At 58.7% G+C, this 15,004-nt stretch overlaps 2 protein-coding genes across 2 annotated transcripts; both read left to right on the forward strand.

The window, feature by feature from the left end:
- Positions 1–3,281: 3,281 nt before the first annotated feature.
- Positions 3,282–3,801, forward strand: MRPL34 (mitochondrial ribosomal protein L34; the record flags this gene model as incomplete). The annotated part of the gene is made up of 2 exons (XM_080714964.1): positions 3,282–3,346; positions 3,588–3,801. 2 exons carry the CDS (start codon positions 3,282–3,284, stop codon positions 3,799–3,801), a joined length of 279 nt encoding a protein of 92 aa, XP_080571090.1.
- Positions 3,802–5,807: 2,006 nt separating this feature from the next.
- DDA1 (DET1 and DDB1 associated 1) lies at positions 5,808–14,956 on the forward strand (the record flags this gene model as incomplete). Its single annotated transcript, XM_080715420.1, has 7 exons — positions 5,808–5,949; positions 6,411–6,475; positions 10,773–10,841; positions 11,378–11,458; positions 11,637–11,688; positions 13,858–13,919; positions 14,846–14,956. 7 exons carry the CDS (start codon positions 5,808–5,810, stop codon positions 14,954–14,956), a joined length of 582 nt encoding a protein of 193 aa, XP_080571546.1.
- Between the last annotated feature and the right edge of the window lie 48 nt (positions 14,957–15,004).

Here is a 15,004-nt window from a genome sequence, read left to right on the forward strand (position 1 = left end):
GGTGTTTCCTGTGCAGGGGAGGAGCAGCCGGCTCGGGGGGGCCATCCACGCGGGGGGGGGCCCACCCTGTCCCCCCACCCTGCCCCGCAGTGGGTGGGGAAGCCAGGCCGGGAGGGATGCTCTGCCTAGCTGGGGTGGAGGCGCCCCATGACCTGCCTGCGATTCGTGCCTCAGGACGGTGGTGGAGTAGGGACTCCACCTGGGGGGCTTCCCGGAGGAGGGGGCGCTGTGGCTCAGGGGCCAGCCCTGAGGACATCCTTCACCACTAGCTGTTTTATACCCGCTGGGGCCCACTAGGACCGTCCGTCCGTCCATCCATCCATCCACCTTGCATGCCTGAACGCATTTTTCATTAATTCACACATGCCAAGGGCCTCCGAGGGCCTTTGAGAGGGCGCAGGTCTCCAGGGAACCCCTTCTCAGACCTCTGCTCTGCAGTTTCAGCTCCAGAAGAAGCCCCCGGGAAGAGGGCTGGGGACTCAGCCCCAGAGGGCCTTCCCCAGCCCCCCAGGCCCGGCTCGGCTGGGCCTGTGTCTAGCTGAGGAGCAGGAGGCCCCGCTCTCCGGGAGGAAGCTGCGCCCCGCCCCCTCTGCTGGCCCCTGGGCTCTGGGGTCGGCCACAGGAGCCAGGGATTGAGGGTGAGGATGAAGGCCAGGGTCTGGCTGGGGGCCTCCGGGCCTCCATCCCGCTGCCTGGGCCACCTCCCCCCACCCCGTGTCCATGGCAACCAGCCGCGGTTACATAACTCCAGGGGATACCCGCGCAGCGCACCCCCATTGTCTTGGGCCTGGGGAGGGGACCAGCCCATTCCCCGTCCGCAGCCCGGGTGCTGCTGGGCTAACGCAAGCCCGGATTCGGCCCGCGGTGGCCCCGGGATATCCTGGGCGGGGAGCCGGCCGCGGTCCCCACCTCGACGGGGGCCCTAACCCCGATTAAAGAGGGCGGCTCAAATGCGCCGCACCGGCCCCCCTCCCCTGCGCCCGGCCCCAGTCCCTGGGGCGCCGTCATCCTTGCGGCGAGGTCGAGGCCGCTAGGGCTCCGTGGCTTCCTAGGAGCCCGAAAGGCGGGCTCTGCGGACCCCCCTCCGGGTGTTGGGCCCCGAGGCCTCGAAGCCCCCCGCCCGGGGCCCACTACCCGCTCACCTCATCGAGGGCCGAGGGCCCGGGGCGGGGCGGAGGGGTCCCGGGCGGGGAAGCCAGCGTCCGCCGTGGGCACCGTTTACATGGTGGCGCGGGGTCGGGCCGGGGCGTCGACGCGGGCCGGCGCGGGCCGGGGGCGGTCAGCACCGGGGCATCCCGCGGCCACCTAACCCGCCCGCCCTTTAAGCCCCTCCCCCTGGAAGGCGGGACCTCGCCAGGATGGGCGGGCATCTCGGCCTATCGCAGGTGCGAGCCGACCTGGCCTAGTTAGGTGTCCAATCAGAGGCCGTGGCTCCGGGACAGGGCGGGCCCTGGGATCAACAGCCCCTCCTCTTTCAGAGGCTCCGGGGGGTGGGAGGAGGGATTGGGCCCGGCCGGGGAGGAGGGTTTGCATCCCTGACACTGCGGGGTTCCCGGGCGGGGGCAGCCCGGGCCTTCTCTCTAGACGGCCCCTGCCGCCCAACTGCCCTGCCCTTGCAGAGGGAGCCCCCATGTCCCTCCCCGTGTGTCGACCTTTGCGTTCTAGGATCAGAGGGTCCCACATTGTGGCAATTGCGAGCGGGGAAACTGAGGCTCACAGAGGTCAAGCCGGAGGCGAGGCTGGGATTTGAGCCGACAGCTGTGTGATTCCAAAGCCTGGATGTTTTTAGGGAATGGGAATTGCACACTTGGCCAGCTTAACCAGGGACAGCAGCCGGGGCTGAGGAGGGGCTGGCGGCCAGAGGCGGCCGCCCTGCTCCGTGGTCCCCGCTGAGCCCACGTAGCCCCAGGACAGCTCGGGACCCAGAGTCCGGGGCTCACATCCAGCTTCTGCCCTTTGCTGATGGTAACCTTGGTACTTCTGTGCACCGGCCTTGACCTCGGGGAATTGCTCTGTGGGCAAAGAATTCATCGGATGCCCGGCGTGTAGAGTCAGCGCTCCGCACTCGCTGGCACGGTCATCGTGCTTGGGTTGCCTGCCCGATGGGCTTCGGAAGACAAGGGGTTAACGCCTCTTAAGCTTGCGGGTTCCCATCCCCTGGAGTTGCTGCCAGGGCTGGATTAGATCCAGCCACCCACTCCGGCCCACTCAGGGCTCTCCTGGGACACGGCGCCGTTCATTCATTCAGCCACGGGCACCCATACGTCCCGCTGGGCTCGCCCCAGATGGGGATATGCTCTTCTAGGGACTCAGCCTCGGCCTTGGCTCTTGGGGGCTCCCCGAGCTTCGGGGAAAAACCCCTCAGGTAGGGTGAGGGCAGAGAAAGGGAGAGGGCCCGAAGGACCGGATTTGAAAGGGACCGGGGGAGCCGAGCATGGTGGTACACGCTTGTAATCCCAGTACTTGGCAGGCAGAGACAGAGGATCACAGGTTCGCAGCCAGCCTCTGCAACTTAGTGAGATCTTGTTTAAAAGAAAGCAATAAAAATAGGGCTGGGGTATGGCTCAGAAGTGGAATGTCCCAAGTTTAGGACGCATCCGCGTTGAGGGCTTTGCGTGCTTCCAGGAGGAGCTGGGTATTTCCCCTGGGGCAATAGGGAGCCAAAGAAGGTGTGTGAGCGGGAGAAAATTTCAGATTTGAATATCAGGAAAATTCCTCTAGGGCCAGGCAGGATGCTAAATCACCAAAGGCAAACTTGCAATCCAAGAGCGTTACAGATTGAGAAACTGAAGCCGGGAGAGGGGCAGGGACTACCTCAAGGACACCCAGGTAGCTGGGGCTTAGGCCGCCTGGGCTCCCCGCCAAGGGGCGGAGACTTGGCTTGGACCAGAGAAAAGCTGCCAACCAGCTGTGCTACCATCTGCCCGGCTCCTGCCGAGTTAGACCAGCCAGCCGCACCACCGCCACTCGGGGGCGCCCTCTGCCGGTAGACAGCAGAAGGGACCGCTACTACTCCCAGCAGCGCTCAGGACACAGTGTCTTGTACGCACGCGCAAATTGAGGAGGCACCACTAGCCTGCCACCTGCTGGTGGACGGGAAGAATTACACCGTCATGCGGGCTCGAACGGTCAGACTTATGGTGCGCAGGCGCGGAAGTGCAGGTCCGGGAGCAGCCCACGGCGAAGCTGATTGGCCGAGGAGAAACTACACTTCCCAGAAGCCTTTGCTCCGCAGCTGCGAAGTTCTCCGGCTGCCGAGATTGCGTGACCCGCAGCCGGGCATGGCTGCTTTGGCGGGATCCCTGTTGCGCCCCGCCGGTAGATCGGCGGCGCTGCTGGGTGGCAGGTGAGTCCTTAGGGGACTCCTTCTTGAAGCCTGGAGATAAGGGCGGCTTCGGGGACTGGCGCCAGGTGCAGCGCTTTCTGCAACCAGCTTTGAGCACCTAGGCAGCAGCGCTTTTTGCAAGCCAGGCTCTGCTAGTGCGGTTCGGGAAGCCAAGGCTCAGAGAGGTCGAGCGCTGCGCCGAGGCCGCACAGCGCCCCTCCGACCTTTCTTACCGCCTCTCCCGGTCCCCCCACCCCCGCAGGTGGTTCCAGCCCCGGGTCTGGCTGGGTCTTCCAGACGCCTGGGGCCTCCCCTCCCTGCAGCAGGCTCGTGGCAAGGCGCGCGGGAACGAGTATCAGCCCAGCAACATCAAACGCAAGCGCAAGCACGGCTGGATCCGGCGCCTGAGCACGCCGGCCGGCGTCCAGGTCGTCCTGCGGCGCATGCTCAAGGGCCGCAAGTCGCTGAGCCACTGAGCAGCCCTCCCCGCCTGGGCCGGCCTCGGGCAAGACACCGGCACCGGCGTCCTGGGGTGGCCCGAGGGCAGGAGTCGAGTGGGACTGCCCTGGGGGAGCGGCCGTCCGACTTTGCCGAGCCTCTTGCTGTGCTCCTGAACTCTGAAGAATTTCAAACACCTGCCATCGTCCGCAGAATTCCAAGACGCCTGCCCGTGTGCCCGGTGGGCAGCGCTGGCCCCAGCCGTCCAGGCCCGTCCTGAGTTATTTCCAAACGGATCTTACGCTTCCGATGATTTCCTGTGTGAATATTTAAGAATGTCTCCTCAAGATAAGGACCCTTTAAACATAATCACAAAACGTACCCTATCCCCCAAATTACCAGCGACTTCTTAATTCTCATTAAATGTCCAGATTTCCACTGTGTTATTTGTCATTATTTAGAGGCCTGGGAGGGCTGTGGGGACCTGCTGCTTGGGTAAAGCTTTAACTTTTTAACTTAAGGCTCATTGGGCTTCTTGAAAAAAGAGGCTTTCCTTTTCTTTCTCTGTTGTTGAAATAATAGAATACTTATTAGCATCCACTTACTAGCTTGTGTGTGTGTGTGTCTGTGTGAGTCTGTGTGTGTGTCTGTGTGTGGTACTAGGAGTGGAACCCAGGGGCTTTCTACCTCCAGGCTATACTCCCGGACCTATTTTTTTAGACTTTATTTGGAAACAGGGTCTCACTAAGTTGTTGAGAGTCTCACTAAGTAGCTGAGGCTGGCTTCGAACCTGTGCGATCCTCCTGTCTCAGCCTCCCGAGCGCGGGGATGACAAGTGTGCACCACCACGCCCGGCTAGGGCATTCTACTTCTAAGCTATAACCCCCAACTCCTTTTAGTTTTTGTAAAAGGGTCTCACTAAATTGCTAAGGCTGGCCTCCAGCCTGCAGTCATTTTATGTCAGCCTCCCAAGCACTGGGATTACAGGAGTGTGCCACCACAACGGGTCCATTTATTGACAATTTATCGACTGCTTGCTATGTGCTGGGTGCCCATTCCTTGCCTTGATGGACCCATCTGACTAGTAGGGTAAGTGGATTTGCACCCTGCCAGCAGGATCAGGTATTTGGGAAAAAAGCGGCACTAATTTGCTTTTTTTTTTTTAACCCCTGAAATACTGGGGATTGAACCCAGGAGCCTTCTACCTCCATCTACACCCCCAGCCCTGTTTTTATTCTTTATTTTGAAGTAGATTTCAGCCGGGCGTGGTGGCGCACGCTTGTAATCCCAGCATTTGGGAAGCTGAGACCGGAGGATCGCGGTTCGCGGACAGCCTCAGCTACTAAGTGAGGCCCTCTGCAACTCAGTGAGACCCTGTTTCAAAGTAAAGAATAAAAAAAAAAAATTGGGCAGGGGTATACCTTGGAGGCCAAATGCCTCTGGGTTCCATCCCCAGACCCTCAAAAAAAAAAAAAAAAAAAAAAGACTAAAATATAGGGCTGGGGAGGTGTGGTTCGGAGGTAGGCTCAGCAATTTAGCGAGGCCCTCTGTGGCTTAATGAGATCATGTGTCAAAATAAAAAATAAAATAGGCCTGGAAGTGTAGTTCACAGGTAGAATGCCCCTGAGTTCAATCCCTAGTGCCACACACAAGGTAATTCAAGCATTTAGTGCGGGAACCGTCTTAAGTTGAGACCATGGGGAGGAACCTAGGAGTGTTTGGGTCCCCATCTTGCGGGACTGCTGTGGCAACCTCACGAGACACCCTAGGAAAAAGCGCAGTTAACTCCAGTAAGAGGAGCGACCTGCGGGGCCTCCGGGAGCTGCGAACTACAGTTCCCAAGAGGCTTTGCGAGCGCAGCACCCGCCCACTTCCGGGTGTCTTTTCCTCCCCTCCCGAGCCCCGGGCGGGGTTTTGCTTTGTCCACCGAACTTGACTGTGAAGGAGGAGGCGTGTCAACCAATGGGCGTGCGAGTCCTCGGGGTGCGGCCAATAGAGACGCGGATGGGCTCTATATTATGGGGCGGGGCTAGGGTGTGGACCAATGACGGCGGGCGCTGGCGCCATCAGTGTGAGCTGCGCGGCGGCTGGAAGTTACTGTGCGGCGGCGGCTGCTAAGGCGCCTGTGGTGGCGGCAGCGGCGGCGGCGGCGGCGCCTGAGGCAGCGACGGAGGACCCTGAAGATGGTGAGGACAGCCTCCGGGCCCGCGCTTCCCTTCTCCACGACAAAATGGTGCCTCGGGACCACCTACCTCTGGCCTCTCCCGAGGCCCTCGCCGCCCTGCTCGGCCCCTCTGTCCCCGCCCCTCCCTGACCTGTGACCTCCGGCCCCCCACCCCGCCCTGAGCTTCCAGCCCACCTCATCGCGGCGCCTTCTCCGACCCCTGACCCTCTGTGGGCTTCCAGGCCCTGACAACTCATTCATTTCCGGGTCGCGGCTTCCCCCCGGAAATCGCTCGGGCTGGGGTGGGGTCTCCAGAGACCCTCGGCCCCGGCCTGATTCTGGGGGCTGCGGGCCTCGACTTCCCCGGGTGGGAGGGTTCGGAAGGCAGGTCTGGGCGTCCAGGGGGGGAGGGGGCTTTGTCGCCGTAGGAAGTGCGACATCGCCGGCTGCCCCGCTCCCCAGGGCTCTGGCCTCCCCCACTAGCCCCCACGAGGGTCCGCTTCCACCTCTCCTGGCCCCGGGGCCTCCCTGAGGTGTTACGGGAGGGTGTCGGTGGTCGGACCTCTCAGGGTCGCGGCAGTTTCGGGAACTGCCGTGTTTAAGTGCTTAGGACAGGGAACGTTCAACACCTGCACTGGAACTTGGGGTGGCGACACGCCCTCCGGCTGTCCCCTCATCTCAGTGGGGCGTGATCCCAGCTGGATTCTGGGAGCTTAAAGTCCCTTCTGGGCCATTCACTCATCCTGGGGCTTGGGCCTTGCAGTTCTTTGGGGTCCCCCCCCACTGTAAACAGGGGTGGTGGCCCCGCCTCAGTGGGGCCGAGGTCCCTCCCCAGCCCTGAGGCCAGGCCCCCTTCCCCCAGCCCCCGACCTGCAGCCCTTGAGATGCAAAGGGGAGAAGCGCTGGAGAGGGAGGAGCGGGGAGGTGGGCGCCTGGTGTACCCTCCCTAAGCCTGTTGTCATTCTTGATCCATCTCTGCAACCTCCACCCGCAGCCAGAGTGGGAGAGGCCCCCGCCGCCTCTGTCTTCCGACATCCTCAATCCCTGCATGGCCCTCCTCCCCAGTCCAGGGTCGGCCGCCTCCTGCCTGGATGCCTGCCCTGGCCCCTCCCTCGTCTCCTGACCTCTATCCCAGCCCCTTGCCAGTGTTTATTTCTCCTACAATCAGGACTTTTTAAAGAACATAAATTAGGTTGTACCACTCTCTAATTTATAAAACTCCCCTGAGGCTTCCTGTTGTAATCCAGCTCCCGCTCTCCACCTTCACATCCTCTGCCCACCTCTGTGACCTCACCTCCAGCCCCCTCAGCCCTCCCCTCTGTCAGTTTTAGCCACTTTTCCACTTCCTCACAAGGTCCAGTGCCCCAGGGCCTTTGCACCTCTGCTCCTCTGCCTGCAGTGCCCTTCCTCACTGCAGGAGGCACCATTTCTTTTTACTGTCCGTTTGGGTCACTGGTGGGCTGCCCCCCCAGAGACAGGGACACAGGTGTTCAGGAGTGCTTGCCGATGGCCTCAGGGCCTGTCAGGCTGCAGGGAGAACTTGTCCCCTGTGTCCTGAGGCCTTGTTTTCCAGCTTGCCTGACAGGAAGTGGGGCCCGCTGGTCTCCTTGCATCTATTCAGCGCAGACAGGCTGCTGCCGCTGGGGCCGCGTGGCGCGAGCCTTGGGTCACGGGAGGCCGGGTCGCCAGCGGGAGGGGCGTGGGATAGAGTGCAGAACTCCTGTGTTCTGCAGCTGTGAGCCACCTGGAGCCCAGGCTGAGCCTGCCCCACCCTGTCCACCCTGTCCACAGGGGGTGTAGACAGATGCTCTCACTGGGGCAGGAGGTAGGGGTCAGGGAAGGGATAGGAAGGGTTGGAGCTGGCGGTGTGTAAGGAGGAGCGGGGTGTAGTAGGAAGAGGGGGCTGTGCAGAGATAGGGTCCCTCCTGGATCACTCCTCTGGGCAGTCCCCTCCGCCCCCCACTGTCCTGCGCCTCACAGCCATTCCATGCACACCCAGGTTGTCTGACCCCCACCCACGGTCTGTGTGTGGTGGGCTCTCCCCAGGCCAGGGCAGGCTGTCGGGCTGGCCCAGTGTCTTGGAACCTGGCCGGGGCGTGCCACTGAACAGGGGCTGAAGAAACCTCTGAGCGTGGATGAGGTGGGCCTCGCCATCGGGGATGAGCCAGGCAGGGTTTCTGGGGTGGGGAGGAGGCAGGGTTGCAGGACTTGTAGCTGGCCCTGGGGCGGCAGGTCGTGTAGACATGGAGGTAGTCTCCTGGGTGGGAAGGGGGAGCCTGCCCAGCCACATTCCAGCTTCCCAGCTGACCGGTCCAGCTCAGGGATCACTGGGGCCGGCAGAGGAGGAGCTGGCCTCAGGGAGAGGGCCTGGCTACTCCTGCCTGCCCCAGAGGATGATGGGAGGCCACCTCAACCACTTGCTGAGGTGGCTTTAGCTGACCCCTGCGGGTGAGAGCACTGGGTCTTGCCCAGGAGCTGGCAGGGGCACGAGCCCTTGAGTGTTGGGCCCATCTCTAAGGCTGGGCAAACCTGAGACTCAGTGACCTGGGATGAGTCGCCGATGACCTCACGGCCTCAGTCTCCTGGCCTTGGGATGGGGAGATGCCCCCTCCTTCCTGGCTAGGTGGCATGTGTGACCACATGCAGACATCACACTCCGGAGTCCCAAGCAGCAGAGGCAGCTGCTCCGTGCCAGGCGCTCTCCTGACGGGCTCGGGACATCCTGTGGCCGGCTTCCTGGGCAGGGCCCTAGAAGCCACCCTGAGCTGACCGGTCGCAACCTGTTTATTGTGGTACAACATGAGGTTCTCTCTCTATTTCTATTTTTTTTTTTTTTTTTTTTGGTAGTACTGGGAGTTGAACCCAGGAGCATTCTACCTCATACCCCCAGTCCTATTTTTTTTTTTTTTTTTTTTTGCTTTACTGGGAATGGAATTCAGGGGCATTCTACATCTCAGCTACACCCCCAGCCATATATTTTTTTTTATTCTTTGTTTTTATTTTACTGTTTTTATTTTTTATTTTTTATTTTTTGGTGGTACCAGGGTTCCTGGAAACCCTTCTACTTCTGGGCTACACTCCCAGACCTATTTTTATACTTTTTTATTTGGAAACAGGGTCTCGTAACCCAGCTGAGGCTGGCTTTGAACCTGCGCGATCCTCCTGTCTCCGCCTCCCAAGCACGGGGATTACAAGAGTGCACCACCATGCCTGGGTTTAAAAAAATTTTTTTGAAACAGGGTATCACTAAGTTGCAAAGGGCCTAACTGCAATCCTTTTGTCTCAGCCTTCCAAATGCTGGGATTACAAATGTGCACCACCATGCTCGGATTATTCTTTTAATTAATTAATTTATTTATTTATTTATTTTTTATGGTACTGGGGGTAGAACCCAGGGGCTTTTCTAGCTCCAGGCTATACTCCCAGACCTATTTTATACTTTATTTGGAAACGGGCTCACTTAAGTTGCAGATGGCCTCACTAAGTAGCTGAGGCTGGCTTTGAACCTGTGCAATCCTCCTGTCTCAGCCTCCCAAGTGCTGAGATTACAAGCGTGTGCACCACGCCCGGCTTTATTCTTTATTTTATTAAAAAAAATTTTTTTTGTGGTACTGGGGATGGAACCCAGGGGCCTTCTTCCTCTGGGCTACACTCCCAGACCTATTTTATATTTTATTTGGAAACAGGGTCTCTTAAGCCAGCTGAGGCTGGCTTCAAACTTGCATGATCCTCCTGTCTCCGCATCCCAAGTACGGGGATTACAAGCGTGCACCACCATGCCCGGCTTTTATTCTTTATTTTGAAACATGGTCTCACTGAGTTGCAAAGGGCCTCACCAAGTAACTAAGGCTGTCCTCGAATTGGGATCCTCCTGTCTTAGCCTAAGTGCGGGGATTACAAGCGTGCACCACCACACTCGGCTCCAGTCCTATTTTTTATTATTTATTTATTTATTTATTTATTTTGTGGTACTGGATGGAACCCAGAGGCATTCTACCTCTGAGTGATACCCCCAGCCCTATTTCTTTTCTTTCTTTCTTTCTTTCTTTCTTTCTTTCTTTCTTTCTTTCTTTCTTTCTTTATTGTGGTACTGCAGGTGGAACTCAGGGGCTTTTCTACCTTCAGGTTATATTCCCAGACCTGTTTTTTTTCTTTTTTTTTTTTTAATTGGTGGTACTGGGGGTGGAACCCAGAGGCTTTCTACCTCCGGGCTACACTCCCAGATCTTTTTTATATTTTATTTGGAAACAGGGTCTCACTAAGTTGCTGAGAGCCTCACTCAGTAGCTGAGGCTGGCTTCGGACCTGTGCGATCCTCCTGTCTTAGCCTCCCAAGCGCGGGGATTACAAGCGTGCGCCACCACGCCCAGCTTCCCAGACCTGTTTTACATTTTTTTTGGAAACAGGGTCTCACTAAGTTGCTGAGAGCCTCACTAAGTAGCTGAGGCTGGCTTCGAACCTGCGCGATCCTCCTGTCGAACCTGCGCGATCCTCCTGTCTCAGGCTCCCAAGCACGGGGATTACAAGCATGTGCCACCATGACTATCTTATTCTTTATTTTGAAACAGGGTCTCACTGCATTGCAAAGGGCCTGGCTAAGTAACTGAGGCTGTCTGCGAACCGTGATCCTCCTGTCTCAGCCTCCCAAATGCTGTAATTGTAAGCACGCGCCACCACGCCCGGCATAACATAATGTTTTTGAAAATGCGGAGTCAGCTTTAGAAGCCTGTGGATCCCGACTGGGGCGTGGCTGGGGCTTGGCTTGGGGGTGTGGCTGCGGTGTGGCTGGGGGGTGTGGCTGCGGTGTGGCTGGGGTGCTGTCCCTGATCGCACCCTCCACCTGCAGGATGGCCTGGGTTCCAGCCCAGCGCTGCAGAAACAGGTGGAGTGCTGCACCTGTGTATTTGGGGCCGAGGTGTGGCCTGGTGGTAGAATGCTAGATAGAATGTTCAAGGCCCTGGGTTTCATCCCTAAAGCTACAAAAAAGAAAAAAAAGAAAGAAAAAGAAAATAAGGAGATTACACATTGAAATTCAGATTTCCTGGTTTCTCCTGTTCCCCACTCCAGGTTGCTATGACAGCGGCCAGGGTGTTCTTGGGGTCAGCAGATGGTCCTCTGCCTCAGGGCTCTGTGGCGAGGTTGGAGGGGCAAGGCCAGCGGGCCCCACGTCCTGGCAGGTTGCTGCCTTACCAGGGCTGTGGGGGGCCTGGGCTGACTCCCTCTCTGCTGCTTACTCGTGCAGTATTCTTTGGGCCTCAGTTTCCCCACCTTGTCCCTGCTGTGGACTGTCCCGAAGACCCCAGGAGAGCACATACTTGCCTTTCGTGTGGTCAGGACAGGACACAGTGGGTGGGCAGCTCTGAGCAGAAAAGTAGAGAAAACCAGGAGTCACCTGAAAGCTGCTCCCGCAGGCGCTGGCCGCTGTTCACAGCAGTCTTCTGTGTCTTCTAGGCAGATTTTTTGAAAGGATTGCCCGTCTACAACAAAAGCAATTTTAGTCGATTTCATGCTGACTCCGTGTGCAAAGCGTCGGTGAGTGTGTGGGCTGCCAGGGCCCCGGGCACCCCACAGGTGATCCTGGGGAGCTGAGGCCCCCCTCCGAGCCAGCCCCCATGCCCTTGTGTCTTTGGGTGTGTGTGAGGGGGGCGCTGAGCCAGGGAGGGGTGCCAGGCCAGCCCACGCTAACCCGCCTTTTTCCCAACCCCCGCAGAACCGCCGCCCCTCAGTCTACCTGCCCACGAGGGAGTACCCGTCAGAGCAGAGTAAGTGGGCCTGCGGGTCTGTCCCGGCTGAGGGGCGGGGCGGCCTGGCCTGGCCTGAGACCAGGCGCAGGTTTGCAGTCTGGTTGCTCGGCTGGGGCTGGGGCTGGAGCTGAAGGAGGTGCGTGCGGGAGGTGATTTGGAGGATCTGGACGGGGCGCAAACGCAGAGGCCTGTCTCCTGCCCTTGGGGGCAGTGGGAACTTGGCTTACTTTGGGTGCTCCTGATTTCCACATGTTGGCATCCAGAGCCCTGCAGGGGCCTGGGGGGGGCCTTTGCCTGTGCCCTTAGCCTTGCCCTTCCCTACTGTCCTCAGGTCCTGCGACCTCCGTGGGACAGGGAGAAGGCCGCAGGGCCTGGGGGCTCTGTGCAGTGAGAAGGCTGGTGCTGGTGTGTGTGTGTGTGGTATTGAAGATTGAAACCAGGAACATTCTACTTCCAAGCTACACCCCCAGCCCTATTTTTTATTTAATTTTTATTTTTGTAATACTGGGGATAGAACCCAGGGGCATTCTACTGCCAGCTGCACCCCCAGTCCTGTTTTTTATTTTTTATTTTGAAACAGGGTCTCACTGAGTTGCATAAGGCCTCAGTAAGTAGCTGAGGCTGTCTGTGAACCTGTGATACTCCCGTCTCGCCTCCCAAATGCTGGGATTACAAGCGTGTACCACCATGCCTGGCTATTCTTTATTTTTGAAACAGGGTTTCACTAAGTTTCAGAGGCCCAGCTCTTTTTTGTTGTTACTTTTGTGTGTGGTGCTGGGGGTGGAATCCAGAGGCTTTCTACCTCTGGGCTACCCTCCCAGACCTATTTTATATTTTATTTGGAAACAGGGTCTCACTGAGTTGCTGAGAGCCACACTCAGTAGCTGAGGTTGGCTTCGAACCTGTGCGATCCTCCTGTCTCAGCCTCCCAAGCGCAGGGATTACAAGTGTGCGCCACCACGCCCGGCTTCTTATTTGTATTTTAACTCTTAAAAAGGCATCAGTCCAAGCCAGGCATAGAGGCATATACTTGTAATTCTAGTACTTGGGAGGACGAGACAGGAGATCATAGGTTCAAAGCCAGTCTCAGCAATTTAGCTAGACTCTTGGCAACCTACCAAGACTAGCCGGGCAGCACTAGCCGGGTGTGGTGGTGCACGCTTGTAATCCCCGCGCTTGGGAGGCTGAAACAGGAGGATTGTGCAGGTTCGAAGCCAGCCTCAGCTGGCTTAAGAGACCCTGTTTCCAATAAAATATAAAATAGGTCTGGGAGCGTAGCTTGGAGGAAGAAGGCCCCTGGGTTCCATCCCCAGTACCACCAAAAAAAAAAGGGGGGGGGGTAATGCTGTAGCTCAGAGGTAGAATGCCCCTGTGTTCATTCTTCAGTATCATGCGCACACACACACACACACACACACACACACACACACACACACCCCAAAATTTAAAAGGCATCACTCCCTCCTGGTTTGGTGGCACATGCCTGTAATCCCAATATTTGGGAGGCTAAGAGAAGAAAATAGCAGCATACTGAGATGCTCAGCAGCGGACAGTGGGGCCCTGCGTGTGAACAAGAGGCGCACAGAGGTCGGGGTGCCGCTCGGGGACGCCTCTGGGCTCAACCACAGGCCCTCGGCAAGGCTGTCACCGCCGTGTCTGCGCGCAGTGCTGCACGCCTGCCATCCCAGTACTTGGGAGGTTGAGACAGGATCGCAGCTCCGCCGCTTGGTGCGGCCTCTGAAACCTAGCGAGACTATTTCAAAATAAAGAGTAGGACTGGGGTGGAGCCCGGAGGTAGAATGCCCCCGGGTTCCATCCGCAGTGCTGCAAAAACAAAAAAGAACAGGGAGGGGCTGTGGGTGTGTGGGTGCCCTGGGAGGTAGAAGGCCCCTGAGTTCAGTCCTCAGCACCAAAAACAAACAAGTTAACAAAGGCGTTGCCCACCAGCAGCCTGGGCTGCGCTGTGTGGGCTGGTGCCCCGTCCCTGGGCACAAGCTGCCGCCGTGTTCCCACCCGGCGCGGTGGCGGCTGCGTGCTCAGCGGGAGCAGTGTCTGGCATTTCCCTGGGGAGCTCACCTGGAGTCCCCGCGAGGCCGCCAGGCGGAGACAGTGGGCGCCAGGTGGGGCAGCGCCAGGCCGAGGGTCGTGGCCCCCCGCCGCCCTGACTGACATGTTCTCTCTCCTCAGTCATTGTGACCGAGAAGACCAACATCCTCTTGCGCTACCTACATCAGCAATGGGACAAAAAGGTGAGGGGCGGCGTGCCGGGCCAGGGGGAGATGTGCCGGCGGGCCTCCTGGGGGCCTGGAGGGGCGAGGAGGAGTTTGCCAGGAGGAGTTTGCCGGGGGATAGAGGAGGAGCATGCTGGTAGCAAGGTTGCCCTCGGGTGGTGCCGTTGGGGAGGCGGGAGGTGGAGGCTGGGCCGTGTCGCGCTGAGGCTTCCCGCGGCCCTCGCGTTGGGTGACTGATTTTGTTTGATGTTTTGCTGCCCCTTTGTGGGTTTGCATAGGTGTGTTCCAGAATCTCTAGGATCTTGCCTGCCTTCTTCCCTTTCCTTTCTTTCTTTTCCTTTTCTTTTCCTTTTCTTGTGTGAGGTGTTGGGTAAGGAAAGGAGGCTCTACCAGAGCTGCGCCAGAGCCTAGGGTCTCTTGTTCTTGTGTTTTTTTTTTTTTTGGAGGTGTTCAGGAGCATTGTATCTCCAAGCTGTTTTTCGTTGTTTTTTAATTTGGAATCACGGTCTCATTAAGTTGCCGAGAGCCTCGCTAGGTTGCTGAGGCTGGCCTTGAACCCGCAGTCGGCCCTTCTGAGTCTTCCAAGCCCTGGCATTCCGGGCGTGCGCCACCGTGCTCGGCTCAGTTTCCTTTTTATGGTAGAAGGTACACATGACTAAACTCCAGGTCACAGGAAAGGGTGCAAAGGTAGTGGAGGGTCGTCCTCAGCCTCTGCTCTCCTGCCCTGCCACCTCTCGTGATGGAGGTCTACACCTCGTTCAGTAATGTGGTCTGTTCACCCGCCATGTCGAGTAGAGCTGGGAGGGCCGGCGCAGGCCCAGCCCCCGGCCGCCGCCTCTCCCCAGCTAGCACTGAGGGCCCTGGCTTGCTGGGTCCCCGAGGTGCGCGCCCTGGGGGGCCGCCCGCGCAGGCGCAGACTCACCCAGAACGCACCCTCCCCCCAGAACGCTGCCAAGAAGAGGGAGCAGGAGCAGGCAGAGCTGGAGGGCGAGAGCTCCGCCCCGCCGCGCAAGGTGGCGCGCACCGACAGCCCCGACATGCACGAGGACACCTAGGACACGCGCCGCGCCGCCCCGCCCGCCGTAAGCGCCCCGCCGCCCCGC

This window comes from Muscardinus avellanarius (genome assembly GCF_963383645.1).
Source record: "Muscardinus avellanarius genome assembly, chromosome: 18".
Taxonomy (NCBI): Eukaryota; Metazoa; Chordata; class Mammalia; order Rodentia; family Gliridae; genus Muscardinus; species Muscardinus avellanarius.